At 38.3% G+C, this 24,958-nt stretch overlaps 1 protein-coding gene across 4 annotated transcripts in view; it reads left to right on the forward strand.

Moving 5' to 3' along the window:
* The first annotated feature begins 2,266 nt into the window (after window positions 1-2,266).
* The window catches only part of SMURF1 (SMAD specific E3 ubiquitin protein ligase 1), a 58,873-nt gene continuing 36,181 nt past the window's right edge, over window positions 2,267-24,958 (forward strand). The window contains exon 1 of one of the 4 annotated variants that reach the window (XM_075117588.1): window positions 2,267-2,522. In XM_075117588.1, coding sequence (XP_074973689.1) covers window positions 2,468-2,522 — 55 coding nt within the window. In that variant the 5' untranslated portion in view covers window positions 2,267-2,467. The remainder of the gene's footprint in view (window positions 2,523-24,958) is intronic. The other 3 variants (XM_075117587.1, XM_048866663.2, XM_048866662.2) reach the window with 3 other exon arrangements.

Raw genomic sequence — 24,958 nt, forward strand, 5'->3', positions numbered from 1 at the left:
CATTTGCCACACACTAGTGTTTACTCCTTCTGTCTGGCTATGCATAGCCTCATCTAACCTCCTCCAGTAACATGTTCTATGTTCAACCTAGCATGTGCTTGCCTGAGACACAAAGCACCACATGCAAATAAATAATCAAGGCATGCCAGTCTTAGCCCTACCAAAGGGTATAATCTATAGATTTATTAATGGATTGAATACAAGAGACACAAGCAGAGTTTGGAGGAGACTAAATCCACCTCTTTTGGGGGAGGGATTATGTTGTATTTATTATTCAAATGTTCATCATTGTTTGTTTTATTTTGCTGATAGCATTGTGTAGCTCCCTGAGCTAGGACGGTTTTGCTGTTTATAAAGACAATTATGTTATCCTAGCTTTGTAAATCAAAGTTTTATGATATCTATGCAATTTTTATTCTAGTTGATATTCTGTATCAGCGTACATAGGCTATTTCAAAGTTTGGGTTGGATGGGAGAGTAATGGTGGTAGTTATAGCAGGAGACAGGGTATCAGGACTCCTAGGTTCTGTTCCTTGCTCTAATTTGCTATGTAATCCTGAATAAATCATTATACCCCTCTGTGTTCCAATCTCTTTGTAGCACAGAATAGTTGAGAGGGTTAATTAATGTTTGGAAAGCACTTTGAGATCCTTAAATAGAATGCTGTAAAAGAATAAAGAAAAGATGGGAATTGCCACAACCTGGCGTGAGAGTACCTTGTGATTTAGCATAACACAGAGACCTGGAAACATGAGCCTTCAACCTGGCCATGTGGCAGAGGAATGTAAGCATGATGCACCGAGACATCATGGTGTGGAAAGTTCAGCAGATTCTGTGATATTGTGGCATGGAAATGTGCCAAAATGCTTGTTGTCTTGATATTTCCATGCCATACAATATCAATCTTGTTATATATGTATATACTCTCATCACTGTAATATCTGAATACCTCTGAAATATTACACATAGAAATATCAATAACCATCTCTCTCTCCTTTCCTAGCCAGTAGGAGAAGTAGCTTGATTCGTTTTGCTTTATAATTTTGTGTGTGTTTGTTTACATGTATGTGAGTCACAAAATTATTGAGGGAGTGAGCTTTGCCTTTAGTTCTGAGGGTCATTCTTAGCTCTCATGGCTATGAGTTCCAAGTTCTTCCTGTCCTGTAACGCACGTACAAGAATGCATTTATTGACATTGAAAGGCAGTAAATTCATAACTGAGAAAAGGAAATACTTTAATTCAACTGTGGAACTCATTGCCACAGGATGATGTTGAGGCCAAGGATTTCGCAAGGTTCAGAGAGAGACTGAACATTGATATGGATCACAAGAATATCCAAAGTTAGAATAGTTAATGCTAAAAAAGGTATTTTCAGGATTTAAACCACTCTCTAACGATTAAGGGATTAGGATTAAACTTTCTTCAAAGGCAGATTATCCCACATCTGTTTACTAAGGGGTTTCTTGCATCTTCCTCTAAATAATCTGGTGCTGGCCTTGATTGGAGACAGACTACTGCACTAGATGGGTTAGGGGTCTGATCCAGTACGTAGGAGAATTCCTATATTGTTCCTGAGAAATGTAACTGCTATGGGCGGTCACGGTTGCAAAGGAAGCGGGTATCTTCCAGGTACCTTGAACCAACCCCAAAGAGGGCTTTGAGCATCATGATGGAGACTTTTCCCTGTATCCTGTATTCAATGGGGAGCCAATGCCTTGGAGAGCACTAGCATGAAGAGTCCACAGCAACTAGTGATATTGAACAAGACAGGCTGCTGCGTTTGGTACCAGCTGGAGCTTTTTCAGGGTGTCCAGCTTCATTCCTACATATGACAAATTGCAGTAATTGTGATCAGGAGTGCATGGAGCTGGGGCTGAGCCCCATAGGAGGGGAGTCCAGCATGGCTCAGTCCCAGAGGGCCCTGGAGGGGCAATGGGGGTGACCCATGACCCTTCGGGGGGAGGGGGCACATGGTGTGCAGCATGGCTCAGCCCCAGAGAACGGAGCGCAACACAGGCCTCAGTTTCCCCGTGGCCACCCTGAAATCCTGCACAGAGTCGGTCTCCTCCCTGGTAAGAACCAACCTGCTCCCCTGTGGCTGCACTATTCATGCCCTCCGCTGGGGGCGCTGCCCGTTCCGCCCAGAGCGTGACACCGGCCAGGCTCAGCCGGCGACCTCCCCGAGATGGCGGCAGCCGCTGGCCGCCGCGCTTGCGTCACGCCGTCTTCTCGCGCAGGAGCGAAGGCGGCGCGAGCGCGCAGTCCTCGTCCGGGTCGGGCTGGGCGTCGAGCTGCGAGCGGCGGCTTGCTGAGGCGCTGTGGCGGGGCCGCTGTGTGGGGCGGCGGCGGCGGCCGGACAGGGGCAGCCCAGGCCGGGGGCCGGGAGAGGCAGGGCCCGGATGGGGGTGACTGTGGCCGGCGGCTGATTCCTACCCCCCCTCCCTCCACCCCTCTCCGCGGGGAGCGATGTCGAATCCAGGGACCCGGAGAAACGGCTCCAGCATCAAAATCCGGCTCACAGGTAGCGGAGCGGCGAGGGGCGGGGCGGCCGGGGCGGGGGTTTTACACCCCGTGGGGCCTTGCACGGTAGAGAGGGGTCGGGGGAGGGGGCCGGAAAGGGATGGGGATCAGAGCCCGTCTGTGATTAATCCGGTGTTGCTCCTCTGGCTTGGGGTGTAGTCCTGGCCAGTCGGGGCCCCGGGGGGGGGGCTGGGTTTCCTTTTCCCTTCCCTGGGAAGGAAGCCGGGGTGAGGAGGGTGGGGGTGCTCGGTTGGGTTTCCTTAACCCCGGCGGTCATGGGAGGGCCCGCCAGGGATTCTTTCCTCGAGTTGCAATTGGGGCCGAGTTCCAGAGCGCTCAGGGCTGGGGGTGTGTGGGGGGACGCTTTTCTCTCGTGTGGTGTGGTTTCTGAGGAGGCTGTAGCTTGCTGAAATCCAGAATAATTCTGGGGACTGAGTTAGAGAGTGCTGGGTAAAGTTGAGAATTTTTCTTTCCTGTTTCTCTTCCTCTTTATTTCTAGCCAGACTCTGTTTCCTAGCAATGGTTTTTCCATTCTCACCGCTTCCTCCTGCAAATCTCCTTACCTCACAGTCTACCATTTGTATTTCTCAAGCTTCTTTCTTCTGTTCCTGTTCCTTTCCCAGTTGGCGTTGTCAAGTGGGAGGTGTATGAAATCTGAAGTCCAGACACCACTGAACTGCCTCTTTGGCTTTTTTTCTTCAATCAACTTTACATGTCTCCCCTCCCATTGTGTTTTGCATTTGCTCATTAGAGATCCCTTAACTGATGAATGTGTGAGTCCTGGTGTATGCATGCCTTATGGGGATGGACAGTTCCTGCTGGGAAATATCCCTCTTTGGCAGTCTCCAGATGTCCTGTCCATTCCTGGCATCTTTCCTTTCCCCACAAAAAAGTCTGGTTTTGCTAGATGTGTTTAAAGAGTCATATTTTTCTGCTTGTCAATTTTGCTAGTGGAAAATCAGTTCCCCCCACCCCCCTTAATAGTTTATATTTTGTTAGCCCTAATTAATAATGAATTTGCTTTTTTCTGCAGTGGAGAGGTTCACTTGCTGGAAAACATATATTGGAAAATGAATCAAACATTTGTTTAATCTCTTTCAGACATTTTCACCTAATTCGCTTTCCTTCAGTAAATCACATACTACACTTTGAAGTTCATGTTTGGTCATGAGGTTGTAGTGGGTACATCAGTTTGTTATACCCTTACAGAGCTGAATTACCTATAATTTTATAAAAGGTGCAGCCTGCACTGGCATTTCTTGTTTAAGGGAAAGACATGTGATTTCTGTTTCTAAAGATGACAGCATCATGAATTACTGATGAATAAAATCCAGTACAGGTTTTGAAAGGCAACAGGTACATCCATGATAGGATCTCTTTGATTGAAAGAACCATAATGCTATGCTACTGCGTGAACTTAAGATATATAGTTTTTGTTGGTACATAAAATATCATGGATTAATGAGAATATGGCATCAGTTAAGCTTTAATGATAAGCCTAATTTAGTTCCTAGTTACAGTGCAGTCAGTTATAAACACCTGCGTTAAAACCCATTTCCTTTTATAAAGTGCAAAGCTAGCTGATTTCAAATAGTATTTCTAGGAAACAGGGTGATTAAATATATGTTTCGGGGGGGGGAAGTAACTGGTTGGAAGATATCAGCTCATTATTCTTTTTGGATCTAAACTACTACTGGTTTAGAATTTAGGCTTTGTGAGAAAAGGGTTTTAAAGATAGAATGAGTGTTTTATGAAACTGTACTTTAAACATTTTTAAACGTTTTATAGATATTTGATAGTTTTATACTGGTGTATGTTAAATACATGCTCACAGATTCCTATAATTGTTTCTAAAACAGAAGTGCAGAACATTTTTTTGCTGATTTCAGAAGGAGTGGAGTAATTATTGTATAAGGGACACTGGCAGTCCCCTTCAGAACTCTGTACACAGCCCAAGTAAAAATTATTCTGAACAGAAGTTACTGGTTTTGCATTTTTTAAACTAATACTGCATCAGGTAGCTTGTATCTTCATTTTCACTTCTGGTTTGCATGAATCGACCTTCATAATTCAAAGCATTTCAGGAGATGCTGCATTTTTTGTTAATGGAGTAACTTTGGTGTCTTGTTTGAGCATAAGGTTTTTTAAACTATATTGAGGGAATCTCCCACTTGGTCAATCTTACTTTCAGTTTTATTAATAAATAACCCCGACAGTGAATTAAAATCGGCAAGATTTACTCTAAAAATAAATAATTACTTTTGGAGATTTGTCCCTTCAGAAGTATTAAACACATTTTACGTCTTGCTTCATTTGAAATGTGCTTGTTGACTGATCAACTTTGAGTAACTATAGCTAATATGCCTTTTGTTACTACATTCTGTTTTGTTGTTGAGAGATATATGCTGAATTGAAACAAAACAGGACATCTTCTGTTTGATATACTACCTACATCATGTTGCCTTGTGACTTGCAATTTCTTTTCCTGTGATTATGAACCAGCTCTGTTGTTTTACATCAGCTGAAAATTACTATGTAAATACCACTTACATAGAAGATGCCTTCAAGGACCACTTCATAAATGAGATGTGAATATTGGTAGAATCTTTCCTGTGTTTAAAGAAATGAACTTCATTCTTGTACATACACAAACATTTGCATTAACAGAAATGTTTTATTTATTTTTACTTATCCCAAGTTCTCGACACTTTGACAATGATTAAAAACACAGCTACTTGTGGACAGGATCAGACACTGTGGGCACTGCCACAATGCTATCCATAAAAAAAAAAAGAGAGAGAATTGCAAATCCCACCCCCCGGTTTAAAACAAAACAACAAAAAGCCAGTCCATGGAATAGAATGATCCCACCTTTCACAGACCCATGCTCTCTGATGTCCCCCCTATACTCCAGACTTCCTCAAAGCCTGAGCAAATAAGGTCCTGGTGGAGGTAAGGCGTGCACAGGTTTTTACCATCATGTTGTCTGTTGCTTTTCAAAGCAACTCTGGACAACACAGTGTAAAAACATGTGTATATTAGTGCTGTTATCAGTGGTAGTGTAAGAATGAGAGCGTGCGCTCTTTTTAAAAAAAATAAATAAAAAAGCTAGGTGCTTTGGTGGCAGTGTTGGGAAGCAATTTCAAGGAAGAAAGGATAGTATAGCCCTATGGATCAGTTCTGGGGAAAGGGGTTCATGCATAAGAATCTGAGTGAAAGAAAATGCAAAGATCTTTATGGGCTGAATGGACAAGTTGGTAGTAGAGGCAATTCTAATTGACAGAAAAGAAAGGGAGCTGGGGCGGAGAGGAGCAGTGTGATAAAACATGAGCTGATAAGTTGGGAGGGACAGAATTGTGAAGGGCCTTGAAAAGTAAGACAGCCATTTTTAACTTGATATCATGGAGGTGGGGAGCCACTGGAGAGATTAAAGAGAAGGATGATATGGTCAGAGTGATAGGCAAGGAAGACTATTTTAACTGCATTTTGTACAGATTGGAGGGTGCAGTAAAGGTGTCAGTGAGAGTATAGATGGGAGTCCTAGCTGTCTTGACAGGAAAAAACGGTTGGATTTAGAAATGTTACGTAGGAACAGGCAACAAGATTTGGAGGCCGCCTGGATGTCTGAGGCAAGTGGAAGCACTAAAAGGTGACTCCTGGGTTACAGATCTGATTTTTACAGGAGAGATGGTTGTGTTAATAGTAGCGGAGAAAGGAGGAGAAGGGAGAATGGTGATACATACACCAATACCTTACAGTAAACCTTGGATGAAATTTGGAGTAGTTCAGGTGCATTTAGTGTATAAAATGAAATGATCAGTATATTTCAAAAGCATGGCTTCCAAACGTTTTGTAAGTAAACTCACCTGTAACTTAAACCTTTGGGGAATAAATTGACTTCAAGTTCAAAGTAAAATATTAAATTATATTTTAGATAGAATGCACTTACATTAGTGAAAAGGCAAATTTGAAAAGCACTTGTCACAAATGTATTAGCTTGTCTTGCTTTGGCTTCATTATTAATGTAATATTGCTTGCAGCAAAGTTAACTGATTGATCAATAGCAACATTGAGACCGGTGATCCAGACAGTTTTATGTCTCATTTTCAGAAATGTGGAATAGCACTGCACATCTGTCTTTGTCTTGTCAGAAGCCGCTATGTACAACATATTAGGTACTCTGTATTTTTCATACAGAATGTAGTATACTGGTTGTAGAAAAGGATTGTCCTGGTACTGGTCTGACTATTATTATCCAGGGGTGAAAATTGACATGGCTGGTTAATAAGCTCAGTATGTTACACCAGTTGGACAGGGAAATGATTTTGTTGTAAACAGTAGGGTGGTGGGGAGGGGCAGGGAATAACAGTTGAGTCACTACAAACTCTGGATAATAGCATGGGATTTCATCAAAATCTGTGACCAAAACTTTCTTACTTTTTTACCTCAATTTCTCTCCTGTGATGATTCTCAACCCCTTTACTGCAGACACTCTTCTGGGAGTCAGGTGGCTTTGTGGTTGGACCCCTGGACGGAGTTCAGTCCTGGCTTTGTCACAAACTTCCTCTGTGACCTTGAACAAGTCACTTAATCTCAGTGCCTCGGTTCCCCATTTGTGCAGTGGGGATAATACTACTGCTTTTCCACACAAAGGGGCTGTGAGAGTAGTCATAAGATGTAAGAACGGCAATACTGGGTCAGACCAAAAGTCCATGTAGCCCAGTATCCTGTCTTCCGACAGTGGGACACCTTGTACTGGCCAGAGGGAATGAACAGAACAGGTTATAAATCAAGTGATCCATTCCCTGTCGCTCATTCGCAGCTTCTGGCAAACGGAGGCTAGGGACACCATCCCTGCCCATCCTGGCTAATAGCCATTGATGGACCTATCCTCCATGAATTTATCTAGTTCTTTTTTGAACCCTGTTATAGCCTTGGCCTTCACAACATCCTCTGGCAAGGAGTTCCACAGGTTGACTGCGTTGTGTAAAGAAATACTTCCTTTTGTTTGTTTTAAACCTGCTGCCTATTAATTTTGTGTGTGTTATGAGAAGGAGTAAATAACACTTATTTACTTTCTCCACACCAGTCATGATTTTATAGACCTCTATCATATTCCCCTTTGTCTCTTTTCCAAGCTGAAAAGTCCCAGTCTTATTAATCTCTCCTCATATGGCACCTGTTCCATAACTCTGATAATTTTTGTTGCCCTTTTCTGAACCTTTTCCAATGCCAATATATCTTTTTTGAGATGGGCGACCACATCTGCCCACAGTATTCAAGATGGGGGCGGTACCATGGATTTATATAGCGGCAATATGATATTTTCTGTTTTATTATCTGTCCCTTTCTTAATGATGCCCAACATTCTGTTTGCTTTTTTGACTGCTGCTGCACATTGAGTGGATGTTTTCAGAGAACTATCCACAATGACTCCAAGATGTCTTTCTTGAATGGCAACAGCTAATTTAGACCCCATGGTTTTATATGTATAGTTAGGATTATGTTTTCCAATGAGCATTATTTTCCACTTATCAACACTGAATTTCATCTGCCATTTTGTTGCCCAGTCATCTAGTTTTGAGATCCTTTTGTATCTCTTAGTTAAGTCCCAGGGAGACAGCAATCTTGTGTAGTTTTGTATCATCTGCACATTTTGCCACCTCACTGTTTACCCCTTTTTCCAGATCATTTGTGAATATGTTTAATAGGACTGGTCCCAGTACAGACCCCTGGGGGACACCACTGTTTACCTTTTTCCATTCTGAAAACTGACCATTTATTCCTAGCCTTTGTTTCCTATTTTTTAACCAATTACCAATCTAAGAGGGAAGGTCCTCTCATATCCCATGATAGCTTACTTTGCTTAGGAACCTTTGGTGAGGGACCTTGTCAAAGGCTTTATGAAAACCTAAATACACTATATCCACTGTATTCCCCTTGTCCACATGCTTGTTGACGCCCTCAAAGCATTCTAGTATATTGGTGAGGCATGATTTCCCTTTATAAAAACCATGTTGACTCTTCCCCAACCAATTATGTTCATCTATGTGTTTGCCAATTTTGTTCTTTATTATAGTTTCAACCAGTTTGCTTGGTACTGAAGTCGGGCTTACCGGCCTGTAATTGCTGGGATCACCTCTAGAGCCCTTTTAAAAAATTGGTGTAACATTAGCTATCCTCCAGTCATTTGGTACAGAAGCTGATTTAAACGGTAGGTTACAGACTACAGTTAGTAGTTTTGCAGTTTCACATTTGAGTTCCTTCAGAACTCTTGGGTGAATACCATCCGGTCCTGGTGGCTTATTACTGTTTAGTTGATCAATTTGTTCCAAACCCTCCTCTAATGACACTTCAATCTGGGACAGTTCCTCAGATTTGTCATCTAAAAAGAATGGCTCGGGTTTGGGCATCTCCCTCTCATTCTCAGCCATGAAGATCGAGGCAAAGAATTCATTTAGTTTCTCCGCAATGGCCTTATCGTCCTTGAGTGCTCCTTTAGCATCTCGATCATCCAGTGGCCCCACTAGTTCCTGCTTCTGATGTACTGAATTTTTTTTTTTTGCTATTACTTTTTGAGTCTTTGGCTAGCTGTTCTTCAAATTCTTTTTTTGGCCTTCCTAATTATATTTTTACACTTCATTTGCCAGAGTTTGTGCTCCTTTCTATTTTCCTCACTAGGATTTAACTTCCACTTTTTAAAGGATGCCTTTTTGCCTCTTACTGCATCTTTTACTTTCTTCAGACACAGTGGCAGTTTTTTGGTTCTCTTACTGTGTTTTTTAATTTGGGGTATACATTTAAGTTGAGCCATTATTATGGTGTGAAACTCTCATAGTATGGTGAGATGGAAGGGGAGGCATATAACTAGAGAAAAAAAACGTAATTTTTTTTTTCTTTGTATTTGATGGGTAAGAATCCAGAGTGCAGCTTTTGTAATAGGCCTGCTGATATCTTCATTGAGCTACCAGAGTGGGAATCCAGAGAACAGCCTTTTCTTATGGGCAGGCTCGTGGGTAACAAGTCTTTTTTTTTCCTTCATGTAAGTCAAGACCATCTCAAAACCTTTGTCCTAGTAGAAGAAAATTAAATTTTCAAAAAGAGTTTGCTTCAACATCCCCCTCGGGTGGGGGAAGTAGGAATAAAGTTGCCATTGTTCCTAACTCAGCTGTCTTTTCTCAAACTCAGAATCTTCATATAAAGAATATAATTTGGAATACTGTTGAACAATTTAATTACTGCTTTTTCTTCTTTTTATTATCTACCAGGCTAAGAACTATTCTTTTCTCACCCGTTCCTTTTAACGCTCTTTCATCTTGTATTTGTGTTTCTAAAACTGTTCTGAATGTCTTCTTTCTGTGTCTGCGAAGAAGTTAAACTTTTACTGAAAATTGGTTTCAATAGTGAACCACTGAACCAATATTGAAATGGCAGAAGTGGAGCAGATAAAACATCTTCATTATCATTTCAGATACAGAAAGTGTGAGATTTGCTAATTTTTAGTCATGTTTTCTGAAACAGCATTGAAGATGATGTATTCGTACATACACCACTTTTATTACTGATTTAGGGATGGAGTGGGACATGCTTCTGAAAATTATTTAGTAATTTCAATTTTGTAGTGTAGAGGTGATTAAGTTTTACCTTGTGTTCCCATTTATACAAGGAAATTGACCTATTGCTGACAGGAGCTGGCAAACACTTTACCTGCTGCTGGTGAAACAAAAGTTTTCAGCATGGAGTGGTATCAGTTATATATAGCATGCTGAAGTTGGAACTCTGTGCTTCACAGAATACAAAAACATGCTCTCTGCCCCAGAGAGCTTACAATATAAATTTTAAACTGGACTTAGGCCTTGATTCAGTACAGCACTTAAGCATGTACTTAACCTTAAGAACATAAGTAATCCCTTTGTCTTCAGTGGGAACACTCATGGGCCTAAAGTTAAGCACATAAATCCTTTGGTGAAATGGGGCCACAGTTATTGGGAATGATTAACAAAGGTGGGAATAAGTCAAAGAAGGATGAAGGCTATGCCAGTTCAATACTGTGATTACTTAATTTAGTCATGTGCACATCATGTGGTTCATTTAATGTTCTTTAGTATAAAAATAAGTAAGATGAAGATATAAAGTAGTGAGTTCTCTTCTCTATCTTTGCTGAATATGGTTCTCTACACTGGTTCCATTGGAACCAATACTTGAAAATATTTCAAGTCCTCCTGTGGACAGAATAAAATTCTGGAATGCTGCTGAAAAATTTTGTCTGTACTAGCACTTTAACCATATGCAATTTTGGTTCAGAGGGAACTGAGAACTATTCTCAGCAACCATTCAGCTTCCCAGTATGGACAAGGCATCTGCTATTTTGTTGCTGAAGATGGTTTGTCTCTTTCTACGCTGGTAGTTAAACTTTATAGAACATTGGTCCAGGATACCTCTTACTGACAATCATTGTAAAGTGCATATGTTTCCTGTTGTAGACAGGGTTTTGAGTTTGGTGTGAGTGCCTGTGGTCTGCACTGAAGTCTTTCTGAAAATCTGCCATATTTGCTTGACGCCTCCCGCTGTGCTAGAAATGATGAGTGCTAGTGTTGACTGACCACCAGCTTTTTTGCTGCCATATTATCTAACCCTATTTAGAGCAGATTGTTAAAGAGACAGTCAGTCCACATTAGAATTCCCACTGTTGCTAGTATTGATAGAGTTGGTGGAAGATTTTCACCAGTACCTCAGTGTAGATGAGGTCTGTGTACATGGTAGGAGAAGAAACTTGAATCTAAAACCTTGTTTAGCTTTCCTTTTGAAAAAGGAAAATCTGCAATTCCATACTCCAGTTAAATAGACTGTCTGCTTGTAAATTGTGATTCAAGACAATTTGATAAGAGAATTGCAGTGGCATTTTAGTAATTTCTGAATGGGAAATCAGAGAATATGTTCTGCCTCTTCTCACATCCCAGTAACTGCCTTGTGTAGACCTGAAAAGGCAACATTTTGAGCCTCCCCCACCCTTCTGTGGTGTGTGTGTTTGTATGGATTAAATTATTCTGTTTTTAAAGAGAGAGACACATCCTGGAAATATTTTTGGGGTGTCTAAATTGGAAGATATGTTCGTGACACTAACTTGGCTTAGATAGCAAAGTAGGGTTGTATTCTGGGAAGAAAACTGTTTTAAAAAAAAAATCTCACAAAGGGGTATAAATAGCTTGATACCTTCCTCTTCAGCAAATTATTTTTTTCAAGTTAAAGGCCAAAATTCATACTGGCTTGTTGTCAAGGTCACTGTAAGCACAGTAGTCAGAAATCCCTAAGGCCACCAAACTCAGAGCATAGATGGGTAGAGTAGGCAGAGCAAAATTTTTTTAACCTCTTTTTTTGTTTTAAAGATATCGAAATTACTGTGTGTAGTAAGGCAGTTTAATAAACGTAAGTATTTAATTGGAATGTTTGTCCATCTATTTGTGGGTAAAACAGTCCACGGTTGTTTCAGAATAATGTTAAAATAATGCCTAATTAAAATGAGTATGTGGTGATGCATGCTACTCCATCAATTCCAGCTGTGTTCTCCTCCATTGCAGCTGAAAGGAATTCTAATTGGCTGAGGAATGTCTGTAGCATCATGTATCAGTGAACCCAAAGGTTTAGGCTGGCTGTGGCATGATGAAGCAATTTAAATGTTTTAAGATCCATGAGTCTGACTCTTGCTCTTACGGTTTCTTGAAATTGTGACAAATACTCTGCAGCTAGGCACTTATATTATAGTAACTTTCTATTTTATTCTTTAATTTCTAATACTCAATTAGAGTGTGATGTAAACAATGTAAGTTTGAAGGAACACTGTCAATTCAAAATTATCAATTTAAAAAATGATTTCAGATATACTGTGTGTCATTAAGTTTCCTTGCCAGTGTTTATGATCTTAGTTATATTTACCAAATACTTAGATTTTTTTCTCTCCCCAATGACTAAAAGATCTACACAAACAGGGGAGACTGACTATGCAGGAGAATTAAATATACAAAAAATAAGCTGAAAAGTAAAAGATAGTGTTCTCTAACCTTTTAGTTAGAGTATCTTAGCTCTTATCGGTAATATAGGTTTTAAAAAAAATCAGATGAGTGATTTTTTTTTAACTTGATAGTCTCTCCTTGTAAATTTTGCAATTTAGCATCTTTCAATAAAGGGGGGTTTATTATTGTACTTTTGGGGAAAAGTATAGAATGCTCATTATGCTTTTTGTATCTTTGTACTTCAGTCTTCTGATTATACTTTCACTCAAATGATTAGATTAAAATAAAATGCAGCACTCTTCTGAAGCCTCTGTAGTTCAGCATATTACTATCTGAAGATTTGCATCTCTTGTTTCCTTTACAAAATGGCAAGATAAATCTGATTATGTTGATAAAGGAGGTAATATATTTTGTTTGAATAGTAAACTTTTTGGTCTCCGGAGTGTGGAGTATATTACAATAAATCTTTACATTATATCATTCTCTTTAAGTTCTAGATAAAAGAAAGTTGTGGAAATGTATTTTAGACAGCTGGCATTTGATTCACTTTGTACTCAAGATGACTATTAATGTAAAGCTGAAATGTTTTTTCAGATGCTGAGTGGTGCCTGGCTTGCATCCAGTGTATGTACCATGCTTTTGAAAACTCTGGGTTGAAAACTCTGCCCCTTTGATCGATACTATTATATTTACTATAAATCCCATGGCAAATACTACCCAAAAAGCTTTTTGAAAAGAGAGAGCATTTTGTGAAACTAACACTCCTAATTGTTATACTGAAAGTGCAAAGGCTAAAAAGTCCAGATTTTTAAATGCATGTGAAGAGCTAAATGTACTGTACCTGGCTTGTGCTACATTTACTTAAGTCAATAGCGGTTTTGTATGCATAATCACAAATGCTTAGTAGTACTTAATCCAGCTATGTAATTTATATGCTTTACAGTGATCGGTATATTTTGGGTTAAAATCTCCTGTGCTTGCTTTTCAGCCCAAAGATAATCATAATGAGAAAGTTTGGTAAATTTATATTTGTGTGTTTTTGATTAATCAGTGTATATAACAGTTTTTTTTAAATGGACCTGATGCTGCACTCTAACTGAAAATTATGTAACTTCATTCTTCAACAATGACTAGTGTTAATAGCTTTTTTGAATACATCTTAGACAGATATTCTTTAGAAGTCTTTGGAAACATCAGTATATGGTTTTACACTCAAGCTTACAATGCAGAACTCCAGTTTTACACATGCAGTTCAAATGTGTGTCAGATTCAGGGATAATTAATATTTGATTGTTAAAAGAAATTATTTTAAGAATAATGGAGAAACCCTGTTTAACAAGAATCTGTCTACACTATAGCAGCGCAGCTGCAGCATCACAGTGTAGATGCTTCCTACATCAATGGAAGGGGTTTTTCCATTGTTGTAGTTAATCTACCTCCGTGTGAGGTGGTAGCTAGGTTGATGGAAACATTCTTCCATTGACCTAGCCATGTCTACAGTGGAGGTTAAGTCAACCTAACTGCATCACACAGGACATGACATTTTTCATGGCACTGAGCAATGTAGCTAGGTTGATCTAACTTTTTTTTTTTAAGTGTAGACCAAGCCTATGTGTCTGAACTGTTTTCTTCTGACCAGGGTATGTGAGCACAGGCTCGTGTTGTGATGTTAACCTTGTATTGAATGTTTGCCAGTTTTGTTGGGTTCTTGAAGTAGCATTTACTTTGGCATTGTTAGACAATAGCTGAAATATCAGCAGTGTCCCTCTTTTCTTTAAGATGGACACAAATAAGGTCAACCTAGCTGTTTAAGGTGATTGTTTTTAACAGGCAGTTCTCTTATCTCTAATTTTCATATTATGCACACTCTCATTGTTTGTAAATGTCTTATTGAAATAGTAGACTCCTCAAATACTTTAGCATCAAGGAAAGAAGAAATGGATGGGTGCAAAAATAGTAACGTACCACAATTTTCTGGATCTGTGACATTTTCTGAAAATTCTGTGATCTTGATTTTAAAAAACCTCTTTCCATTAGGAAGAGCACCTCCACTATGTGAAGTGATATACTGTTGCTTTGTTAACCTAGACTTAAAATTCTCTACCACCAAACAGCAATGGTACTTATCTCCTTTATATTTCAAAAAGCTTAACAAATGATTGTTATCCCCAATTTACAGCTGAGTACTGAGGTGCAGATATGTGAAATGGTAAAAGGGGTAATTTTTGTAAGATTGCCCAGCTAAATCAGTGACAGAATTAGGAATGGAACCCAGTTCTTTTGACACACGGTCCATTCCCTGTCCCCTGGACCATGATGCCAGCAAAGATATATATTTGCCCTTCTTTCATCACTTTATTCAATTCAGGTGTGAAATTTAGTACTGGCAAGAAGCATTTACTTGGTAATGTGTGGGGGAGTTTTTTTTCTTCAACTCAGAAGTTAAATGCAAACCAAAAGCTTTATTAATGTAACATTAAGTTTACAAATTTAAAAGCATATCAGAAAATGAAAATGATAGTTTTCTTTTCAAGATTAATGTACACTTACATACTGTGTAGTGAAGTATACATTTAACGGTAACTAGTCATTTAAAGTGTTGTAGTAATACGGGCAAATTAATGTTACATTGAGCACCATATTTTTTCATTTCTTGACTTCAAGGTTAAATTTAAAACCTGAATGTTGTATTAACATAACACTTTTTATTCAATAAGTATTGTTTAGATCTGTGTGTATATAAAAATATGGGCAACAAACATAATCAGAGTTGTTGTAATTCTCCTGTCTACTCTCTCCACCTGCTGGCAGTAACCTTCTTGCCTCATCTTGCAGGACTTTTGAAAACAAAATAAAAATGTAAAAGGTCACTGTTATTCTCAGTTTTTAGTTTAAAAATTAAATGCCCTCTCATTTAGAGGCCTCCGTTCAATAGCAAAGGTCCACCAGTATTTACGGAGCAAGTTTTGCTTCCCTGTATCTGGATTGTTTGAAACTCACATAGTGGTGTAAGCCACGGTAGTGATTTTCATTCTTCTTTGACTTGTCTAGCCATAGTGTTTTGATATGCGTTAGTGGAAATTAAAAATTATAAAACCACCCATCAAACTGAATTTGTAAAAACTTGCTTGGGAAAATAAGTGTTCTAAGTAGTCTGCAATCCAAAGCATTTCCTGTTCTGCATGCTTATCAAGCCTGTGAGCTCTACTTCCAAGCTGAACTAGAACAGATTTGAGAATTATTCCTAGCTGACTGGGGATGGGGTAAAAGGGAAGGAATAAAACAAAATTTCAGAGAAAATAGTACCACTTTTTTATTATTATTTCAAGCTACTAAGCGTACAAATATTGTACACAGAAAACGCTTCATACTTTTGGGAGACCAAAAGACAGAATTACTGTTCATTTGCGGAGGTGTGAAATGATATAAATGTTGTTTCAGAGTAATATATATAAATGTTGTTGGAATACTTATTTGTGTGATCGATCCAAAGGCTCTGTACATTTTGACAGAACAGCTTCACTGTAGTAATCCGCATACCAAGAAAAAACAAAATGGCCTACTTGTTTCCTGGAATTTTTCTGCATTCACGCAGTTGTCAATCAGCAATTAATTGTTAAATAAGGCTGTTATGCTTTCAGATGCCTCAGTGGTGCTCCTTTTATGGTTGTAGCAATGGAAAGAATCATGTTGGAAGTCCCACACCTGGTCTTGAGTCTGATTTTTCTTTTTAGGACTATGGAGTCTAGATGTAGGAGGCTGGAAAAAGTGGTCCAGGGAATCAGTAGGTACTTTATTGCAAGACTTTTGGCCAGCCGGACTCGTCCAGAGAACCAGAAGCTGATACCTGTCAGTTTTATAGGTATTCATTAGTTCTATATAGCAGCAGTGAAAAAAGGCAGTTCTGGTCAGATTGCACTCTTCCTCAGTTTGGCAATGCTGTAAGCAAGAGCAGAGGTGCTCTAGAGCTATCTGTCTGCAGACTTCAGAAGGTACCCTAACTGCTATGTTCATAACCATAAGGGATAGAAACTTAATTTTTTAAATGTAAGCTTTGACTTTGCAGAAATTGATAGTCACTAGGACAATTTCCTACTTACTTCAGGTGAACAGTTTTGACACGACATTTAGAACCCCTCTTTGTTGTCTTGGTAGAATACTATTTAATTTATCTTTTCCGACTACGTCCTTCAAATATTGATTATTTTTTTACATGTGCAAAGTGCTCTACAAAGATCTCACTAGTTCACATTCAGGACAATGCATCAAATTTCTACCATTCTGCAGTAGTTTAGAATAGCTTGTGCTTTTTTTTTAAACACCATATTATTTCATTTTGAAGTGTTCTTTGTGTGTTCCTAATAAGGAGTGGAACAATGTTTTCATACTTTTTGAATGTGGTATACGGAAGTTTAAATTTTTATCGGTTGTGTACTGAATTCTGCCTGATTTGGCTCTTTTCATCCTTTCAGTTTTAGTGTTACATGTTCTAACTAGATGTGTCCTTTGTTTTAGATGTTTGGGTTAGAAATCAGACATTTGGGGTATGAGAACTATGAATATGACATGAACTGAAGCAGTAGGTTAGGATTGAATATCTTGGACTGTTCTGTGGAAAAGAACAATTTAAAATTATTCTGTTGCTAGTGTAATTTTTAAAATGATTGAGTATGTATAGTAAAGCTGTCATAACAAGTGCAAGTACATTCAATAGGTTGAAAGTATAATGAGGAAACCCATCTTTCTGAGAGTCTCTATACTCTGCATTGCAGCAGTCTAGTAGCAGTCACTGCCTCCAGGGATGTAGCATGAACTTTATGTTGATGGTTTTGTAATTCTGTTTCTCTATCTAATTTGAACTGTTCATTGGGACTGTTTTAATGGAGTATTGTGGAGGTAAATGAAATATCTAGTTAGAGGAATGTTAAAATCAAACCCAAGCAAATACTTTCCTCCATATTTAATTTAGTTTGAACTAGAATATTAGCATTGTATATGTTAACCATCCATGTGAAATATAATATGCTTACTTGTTCAGTCAGTTTAAAAAAATCCTTCGTTTTCTACTGAACAGGTTTTCTCAATTAACTTCTAAAAATTATTAATTATAAGGTTTTAGTTCAAATCTTAGCATGGTTTGACTCTGTTAAATTTATTTCCCATGGAAAACACATCAAAATTAATATTATGTAATCTCTGAAAATATTGCATCTTCTCTTTGGACCCAAAAGTCCCATATTTTTGCAGGGTGGGGGGCAGCTTTGGTATATTTTCATTGGAGCTACATTGCAATTATTTATCACCTTCCAGATGAGCATTTCAAAGTAGTACTGGAATTAAAATTTGTTCATTCATTGGACACTGATTTTGGATGTAAGAACAATTTACTAATAGCAGTAACACTAGAAATTTATCAATTTTATGTCTTTAAGATCTCAATCCTAATACTACATTAAAGCAGTAGTTGTCTCTTCAGGTTCTCATTCATTGTAGATATAGATTTGATTGAGGTCAGTTAGACTGGTGGTATCCTGTTAGTACAGAAGTGTGATCTCAGCTGCCAAGCTGTATCCAGAAAGTCATAATATTTTAATAATTATGCATATGGAAAAGTAAGCTAATAAACTAGCTTTGCAATGAAAATAATTATGGCATAGGTTGAAAAGTTTTAGCTAGAAAGCTTTGACTATAACACTATAAAAATCTATTGCTTTCATCCTGAACTGGATTGTCATTTTGTTCTTTTTGGTTTGCAGTCAGTCCTTAGGTAAAAAAATTTCTAGCATCTTTTGATGGAAAGTTTAGGCAGTGACACTTATCCTTCTCCATCTGCTTCTAAGAGGATTCTTCTTGTCTTTCCAGATTCCATTCCAGTATGTAGCCTAATAGCTTTAAGCGGCGTTTCACGGTTGGCTTAGTGAGGATAAGGACAACCTAATGCTTGTGGTCCAAGGGCTTACTGTGTTTCTCAGATGCCAGGGAATTGTCATGTCCTGCAGAGCATGAGCTGAAAACAAACTTAAATATTTAACATAGTTATGTGGTACAGGATACAGATAGGAATCATTTTGTATCCATGTTGTAAATTATGCTTGAGTTCACTAAACTCACAAGCAGGTTGTGAGCAGAATAATAAGGATAAATATTTTATGCATACAAGAGACATAGTTTGCTTGTATCAATTCTGTAATGTTCATAGACAGTGGGATGATATTGATCAATCTTCTAAAATGAGAGGTGAGCAGGGATCTTTGTAACTGCGAACATGGAAAATATGATCTGCTTCTTACTCTGAAAACATTTCTCTTATTCCCATTGTATCTCAGTTGGTAGATTTGGTGTAACCAGTTTTTGTTTTGTTGTTCAGCCCTGGTGACTGCCAGTAGTGCTATGCTGTACAAACAGGGACTATTGATCACATTTGAAGTCATTAACTTGGCTGTTTAAATAGATGCTGTCCTACATAATTAGCGGAACAAGAGAGTAACACTGGCTGATACAACTTTATTCTAAATAAAAGCTTTCTTTTCATAACGTCTTAATTTGATGCCATTCAGATATTTTTCTTGTTTTGTATATTTAGCTTGCACAAGAACTAGGTTTTTAAAAAATTATTAAAATAAACAAAATATATTTAAAATCGAGGATAATAGTTTTGTAAATATAAGTGAAGAGTGGTATCAATATGATGTGAGACTGCAAAGCCTTTGATGCTAATTGTAAAATCATGCTTGGAGGAAATGGTTACCAGGGTGTTTTGTGAGGTAAATGACTAGTTCATCTCATGCTGCCAGACAATTTCTTCGGTAGACTAATGAAAATATTTGGGGAGGAATGGCTTATCTCTCTCTGGCTCCAACTGCTTAGAGTACTCTGTACAAAATGTTTCAGCTTGCCGCCTCCTGCCCATAGTACCTTGTTTACACACAATTTACCTTTCACCTCTCCTTAGCTGAAAGGAATGAACATCTTAGCAGTTCTGAATTGTTATACTCCAATGGAGAAAAGAGGCAAGATATAATAGGTGCAAGCTGTTTTTTCAGTGGCTCTATATCTTTGTGGTATGCCTGTCAGTCTTCTGTATAATTTGTATTTCCTAGGTGATGCTTAGCACAACTGAATGTGAAGGTCAGCTACACAGTGTTTTGTGGTACACATGCTGGATTCCTTGAATATATATTACAAATGAGCGCTAGATATGCGTTAGTGTAGTGTGAACAGCATTGGAACAGAATAGTGGTAATCTCATTAATATGTGTACAGTATGTGCCTGCAGACAGTCTAGTGTTCCTGAGTCACATTGTTGCTAGTCTCTCGAGAGTCTGCAAATTCAGCAGTAGGATGCATGCTTATTGACCCACATTTCCTCAGGCACAGAAATAGTCACGTGTGTCTTCCACACCAGGAAATGCATCTCATTTACTGTTTGGAAACCAGACAAGCATTGATGTACAGTAACTTGGTTCATCAAGCATTTATATGACTCCAACCAAAGTGCTTTCAGGGATTTACTCTTTGTATGACTGATATGTGATTTAGATAGACCAGGGGTTCTCAAATTTCATTGCACCGCAACCCCCTTCTGACAACAAAAATTACTATAGGACCCCAGGAGAGGGACCAAAGCCTGAGCCTGCCCAAGCCCCATCACCTCAGGTGGAGGGGGCAAAGCCAAAGCCCCACTGCCTTAGGCCGGGAGGCTGAAGCCCAACATCTTCAGCACCAGACAGGGGGCCTCTAACCTTAGCCCTGCTGCCCAGGGCTGAAGTCCTTGGACTTGGGTTTGAGCTTCGGTCCCGGGCCCCAGCAAGTCTAAGGCAGCCTTGGCAACCCCATTAAAATGGGGTTGTGACCCACAAATCACTGAGATAGACTATAGAGAGTATATGTGTATGCTTCCTTTAATTTTTGTCTATCAAGAAAACACAAATCTCTATGTGCACACTACTGCCTTATTCTTAGAATAGCCAAGTAAAAAATTGCTTACCTCTAAATCAAGTGTTTTAATTGTTTACCAGATATTAGAAATTTTTATATTAATCCAGTGAAAATGGTATTATATAGGGGTATTTCCTACGACAGGTTAGCTGCTGTTATCTAATAGAGAACAGTGATTTTTATATTAGGATTAATAGACTCTGCAAAAGGATCAGGAATTGGGGGATGAATGAGAAATTTGATTTAAAAGAAATACTATAGACAACTTGTTCCATACTTTCTATGCATTTTCAGCTCTAAGCAAGAAGGCTTTAGTGGTGATCTTTAGAGAACTATAGGTATCCAAATAGTAATGGGAATAAGAGTTTTAAGCTCTTTGTGCCAAACTACAGTAATTTGGACCGATAAATGGAGGGAATGTACGATAGTTTGGGGATGTATAATAGTTTGAGTATGTATAAATCTCAGAATTTGACAGTTGAAACTTTGTAATGATTCAATTACGAGTAATATTTTAATCGAGAGACTTCTTATATTCAAAATCAAAGTTGTTGCCAAGAATCTCATGTTGTTTGATGTCTTGTTGCAGAAAATTTCTGTTCGCTACCTCCCAAGACTTGAGAAATAAATTGCTCCCTAATGCTAAAACTTCCAAACTTGAGTTCCTAAAATCAAACACCTAACTCCGTATTTAGGTGCTTAGGTAATAGGTCTGATTTACCAAAAAACAAAACAAAAACTTGGTGCCTCTAGTTTCTGTTGAAATAGGTGGGAGTTATCAATGCACTTCTGAAAATCAGAGCAATTACTTAAAAATAGATTTTGGTGTGCAACTTTAGACACTTAAGTTTTTGGAAAATATAGGCCTTAGTCTTCAGATTTGGCTGTGCATTTTTATTAATCTTCTGGGAATGGCTTAAGAAAATTATGCCTTGTTTTCTACTTCTGATAGAAATAATGTGGCTATCAAGGATTATTAATAAAAACCAAAATTGATTAATAGATGTTTGACCGCTAATCTGATACTTTAGGTGTTCTGTCTGGTGCCAGTGTATAGAATCGGTGGAGTTTTACTGTTTAGGTCTGTCTCTGTCTAGCTGCCATGGCAATGTGACTATAGAGCAGTTTCACACTTCCTGGGTCCAGTATTAAATGGGTTTCACTGTGTCCATTGCACAAATGGCTAAATTATGTGCAGCCACAGTTGGAAGGGTCCTGGAGGGAACAGTGATTGATATTGGTTTTCAAACACAGCCTCATTCGAGATGTAGACATGGTCAAATGTGGGTAATGAATGAAAATGGCTTTCTCCATTTTTAGTACTTATTTTCCTATAGGAAGGAATCCAAATGGTGTTTAGAATGACTTTAGGGTGTTTATGCTGCAATACAAGCTTCATGTGGCAGGCTCACTTTGTTTGGCTGAGTGTTTTAGAAAGGACTACATTGAAGAGAAGGCAGTATATCTGTGCTAAGAAGCTGATCTTTCAGTATCAGCAGGGGTTGAAACTGTTCATCAGGATCTCATGTATAGTAACTAGCTGTGCATCAAAAAATGGGTAATCTAAAATCTTTAGAATTATAGATAAATCTTTTAAACTAATCTAGCTGATAGGCAAATCTTGCACGTGAAGGTCTTAAATGTGAATGTCATTAATACCTTGATACGGTCCTAGATAAAATCTAAGACTTTATTAGTGATCTGCGGGAATTTTTTCAAATGACATATGACACAACTGTCAACTTAAAATAAATATAACAGGGATTCAAGGCCGGTCACTCATATAGTTGTGAAATGAAGTTCTATTCATGGGAAATAACTAAAACTGTATCCAGTATGTGTATTTTCTCCATATTGAAAACTAACAGTACCCCTGTCTAGCTGCTAGTATCTGAGCAGTATCAGTGCCTTGATGCCCGGCTGTGTGACACTGTACCTGGAAAAAATATTGGTGGGGCGGTGGAAGAGAAATGCTTTGAAGAACTTGCAAGCACCGGGACATTATTCTCAGCGTTGCATGTTAGTATGCAGATTTTAGGTTCCTTTAGGATTCTTCAGTGATACTGGATTACCAGATAGCATCAGCTGCCAAAAATAATTTCTTCTATTGGCCAGGAAGCCATGCCCCATCCTTTGGATGTGTGGTCATCCACACATTTGTTACCCTTGGCTTGAGTATGGCAACACACTGTACCAAGGAAGGAAAATGACACTGATGAAAAAAGTCCACCTGGTTCAACTAATGGCTGTCCATCTGCTAAGTAGCCCAGATCAATATGAACACCTCATCCTAGTCTTTTGGACACTCTTAGCTCCCCACTGAATACTGGGTTTAATGTCCTGATCTTGATATTAATAGCCTTCAATGGGCTGGGGCTTGGTTACCTCAAAAATTGTCCCCCTTGTTGTCATGCTTACCCAGACAGCTGTATCTATCAGGAACAATGGAACTGTTGATAACAAGGGTGAAATTTGTGGAAGCAGGGAACAGAGTTGCCTTGGCAGTGGGGCCCAGAGCTCTGGAATTCTCTCTATCACAAGGATTGATATAAGTAGTCTTACTAAATTTAGATGGAAATGTAAAAGCCATCTTTTCGCCATCGGTTTCTTACTAAAATATAAATGTGAAAGCCAGGTATATGCTCTAGGAAATAGGGGAAAATCCCAGACCACTGGTTGCTTACGGTACTCAATATCAAAATGGAGGCTGCAGTATTAATACCTATATACAATAGTAAGTAAAAGCAAAATAAATCCTATAGATTTAAAAAAAGGAGAACATGGAATGTGGACTTCTTGAAAAGTACTTCAGTATGTATTTATTTAGAGGCCGCTCCAGTAGTAATGTCAGATTAATTTAAGAGACTTTGATTTTATAATTTTACTTTAAAGAATAACCCTTAGTTCCAGTAATTAGTTGGTGTAAGATTAACTGCTGGAGATGTAAAATACTGGTTTATGTTTCATGTTTAGACGTATTCAAAATCTGGCCTTAAAGTTTTTGTGTCTGATATTTTACAGAGTGAAGTTTCCTTTCTTAAATTGATGTCTTGTACTGGAAATCCTTTATTTGAATGTATTTAGTGATTTAAAAGAATTTAGGGAAAAGGGGGTGCTAGGGTACTGTGGTTATGATGGTAATAGAAGTACCTTGGATAGTATTAGTTGAATCAAAAGAATCAAAAGAATTGGTTGTAATTGAAAGTTGGAATATCCCTGTTGGTTCCAGGTCATTAATTGAATCTACAAGAGTGTGTGTTGGTTTCAGTGTATTTAAATAGCAGATCTCCCCTGGACTTTCACTTGCTGTTGGGTCAGTTTATTCCTCTCTTACCTTATAATGAAAAGGAGTACTTGTGGCACCTTAGAGACTAACCAATTTATTTGAGCATAAGCTTTCGTGAGCTGCAGCTCACTTCATCGGGTGCATACTGTGGAACAAGTACTCCTTTTCTTTCTACTTTATAATGGTATCTTTTAGCAGAATTAAGTTTACTGTTTGCTTCCCCCAGTTAAAAAGCTTTTTTCTTTCTGGTGGCTCTTGATTCCATCATCCGAAGTGATGTATAGTTTCAGCAGAAGCCAATTGCTAGCCACCTTTACACAGTGCATTACATAGCAGCTTTTGTTAGATCTGCTCAGCTGAGTGCCAAGCTTTGACTGAAGTCATGCCTGTATTTTTACTTTAAGACCATGTTCCATGCAAGTTGTTTAACTGAAATCTTTCAAAGTGATACATTTAAACTCTCATGGGATGAACTAGCAGTTTGCATAGTTTACAGCTTACAGATGGCTTAACTGCATACATTTTTAAAATAACATTGTTTGTTTTTAAGCTCTTGCAAACATTCCTGTTGAGCGTTTGATGAAAACCAGACACTAATCTGTACTAAAAAAAGTATTGTCTATAAAAATTCCAGATAGGCTTATTTTCATTTAAATACTTTTGCTCTTGTATTGGTTCAACATAAGAGACCCTGATTTTTTTGTTGTCTTCCATTTATTTGAAAAATAAAATTTAATTTCACATAATTGATTTTTAATATATATGGAATTCTGAATCATATCCTTGTCTCTTTTTTGGTACGATCTTTACGTAAATTAAATAGCATCTAAAATTGGAAGTAGTCTTTGATATAGTCTATGTGAAGGGCTATAAATCCCAAGCATTATTTGGCTGAGATGCAAAATGCTTTTTTATGAAGATTTCAGGATTGAAATGGCAAATAAATGCTTGCCATTTGGATGGATGTTTTAGAGCTTTGACCATTTGGGAATACTATAATGTCACTGTTGGGCTTTTGTCTTGTTATATTTAAATAAACTTTCTCAACAGCTTCAATGCAGAGGCTTCTGCTTTCCACTGTAGGACACTTGAAGCCTATGACCAGTCAGGTTTTTGCTATATTTTTACTGATGAGATAATTTATTTGGCGCTTAACTGTGTGTGTGTGTGTGTGTGTGTGTGTGTAAACAGGGTCAAAGATAA

The sequence above is a fragment of the Caretta caretta genome, chromosome 10 (genome assembly GCF_965140235.1).
Source record: "Caretta caretta isolate rCarCar2 chromosome 10, rCarCar1.hap1, whole genome shotgun sequence".
Taxonomy (NCBI): domain Eukaryota; kingdom Metazoa; phylum Chordata; order Testudines; family Cheloniidae; genus Caretta; species Caretta caretta.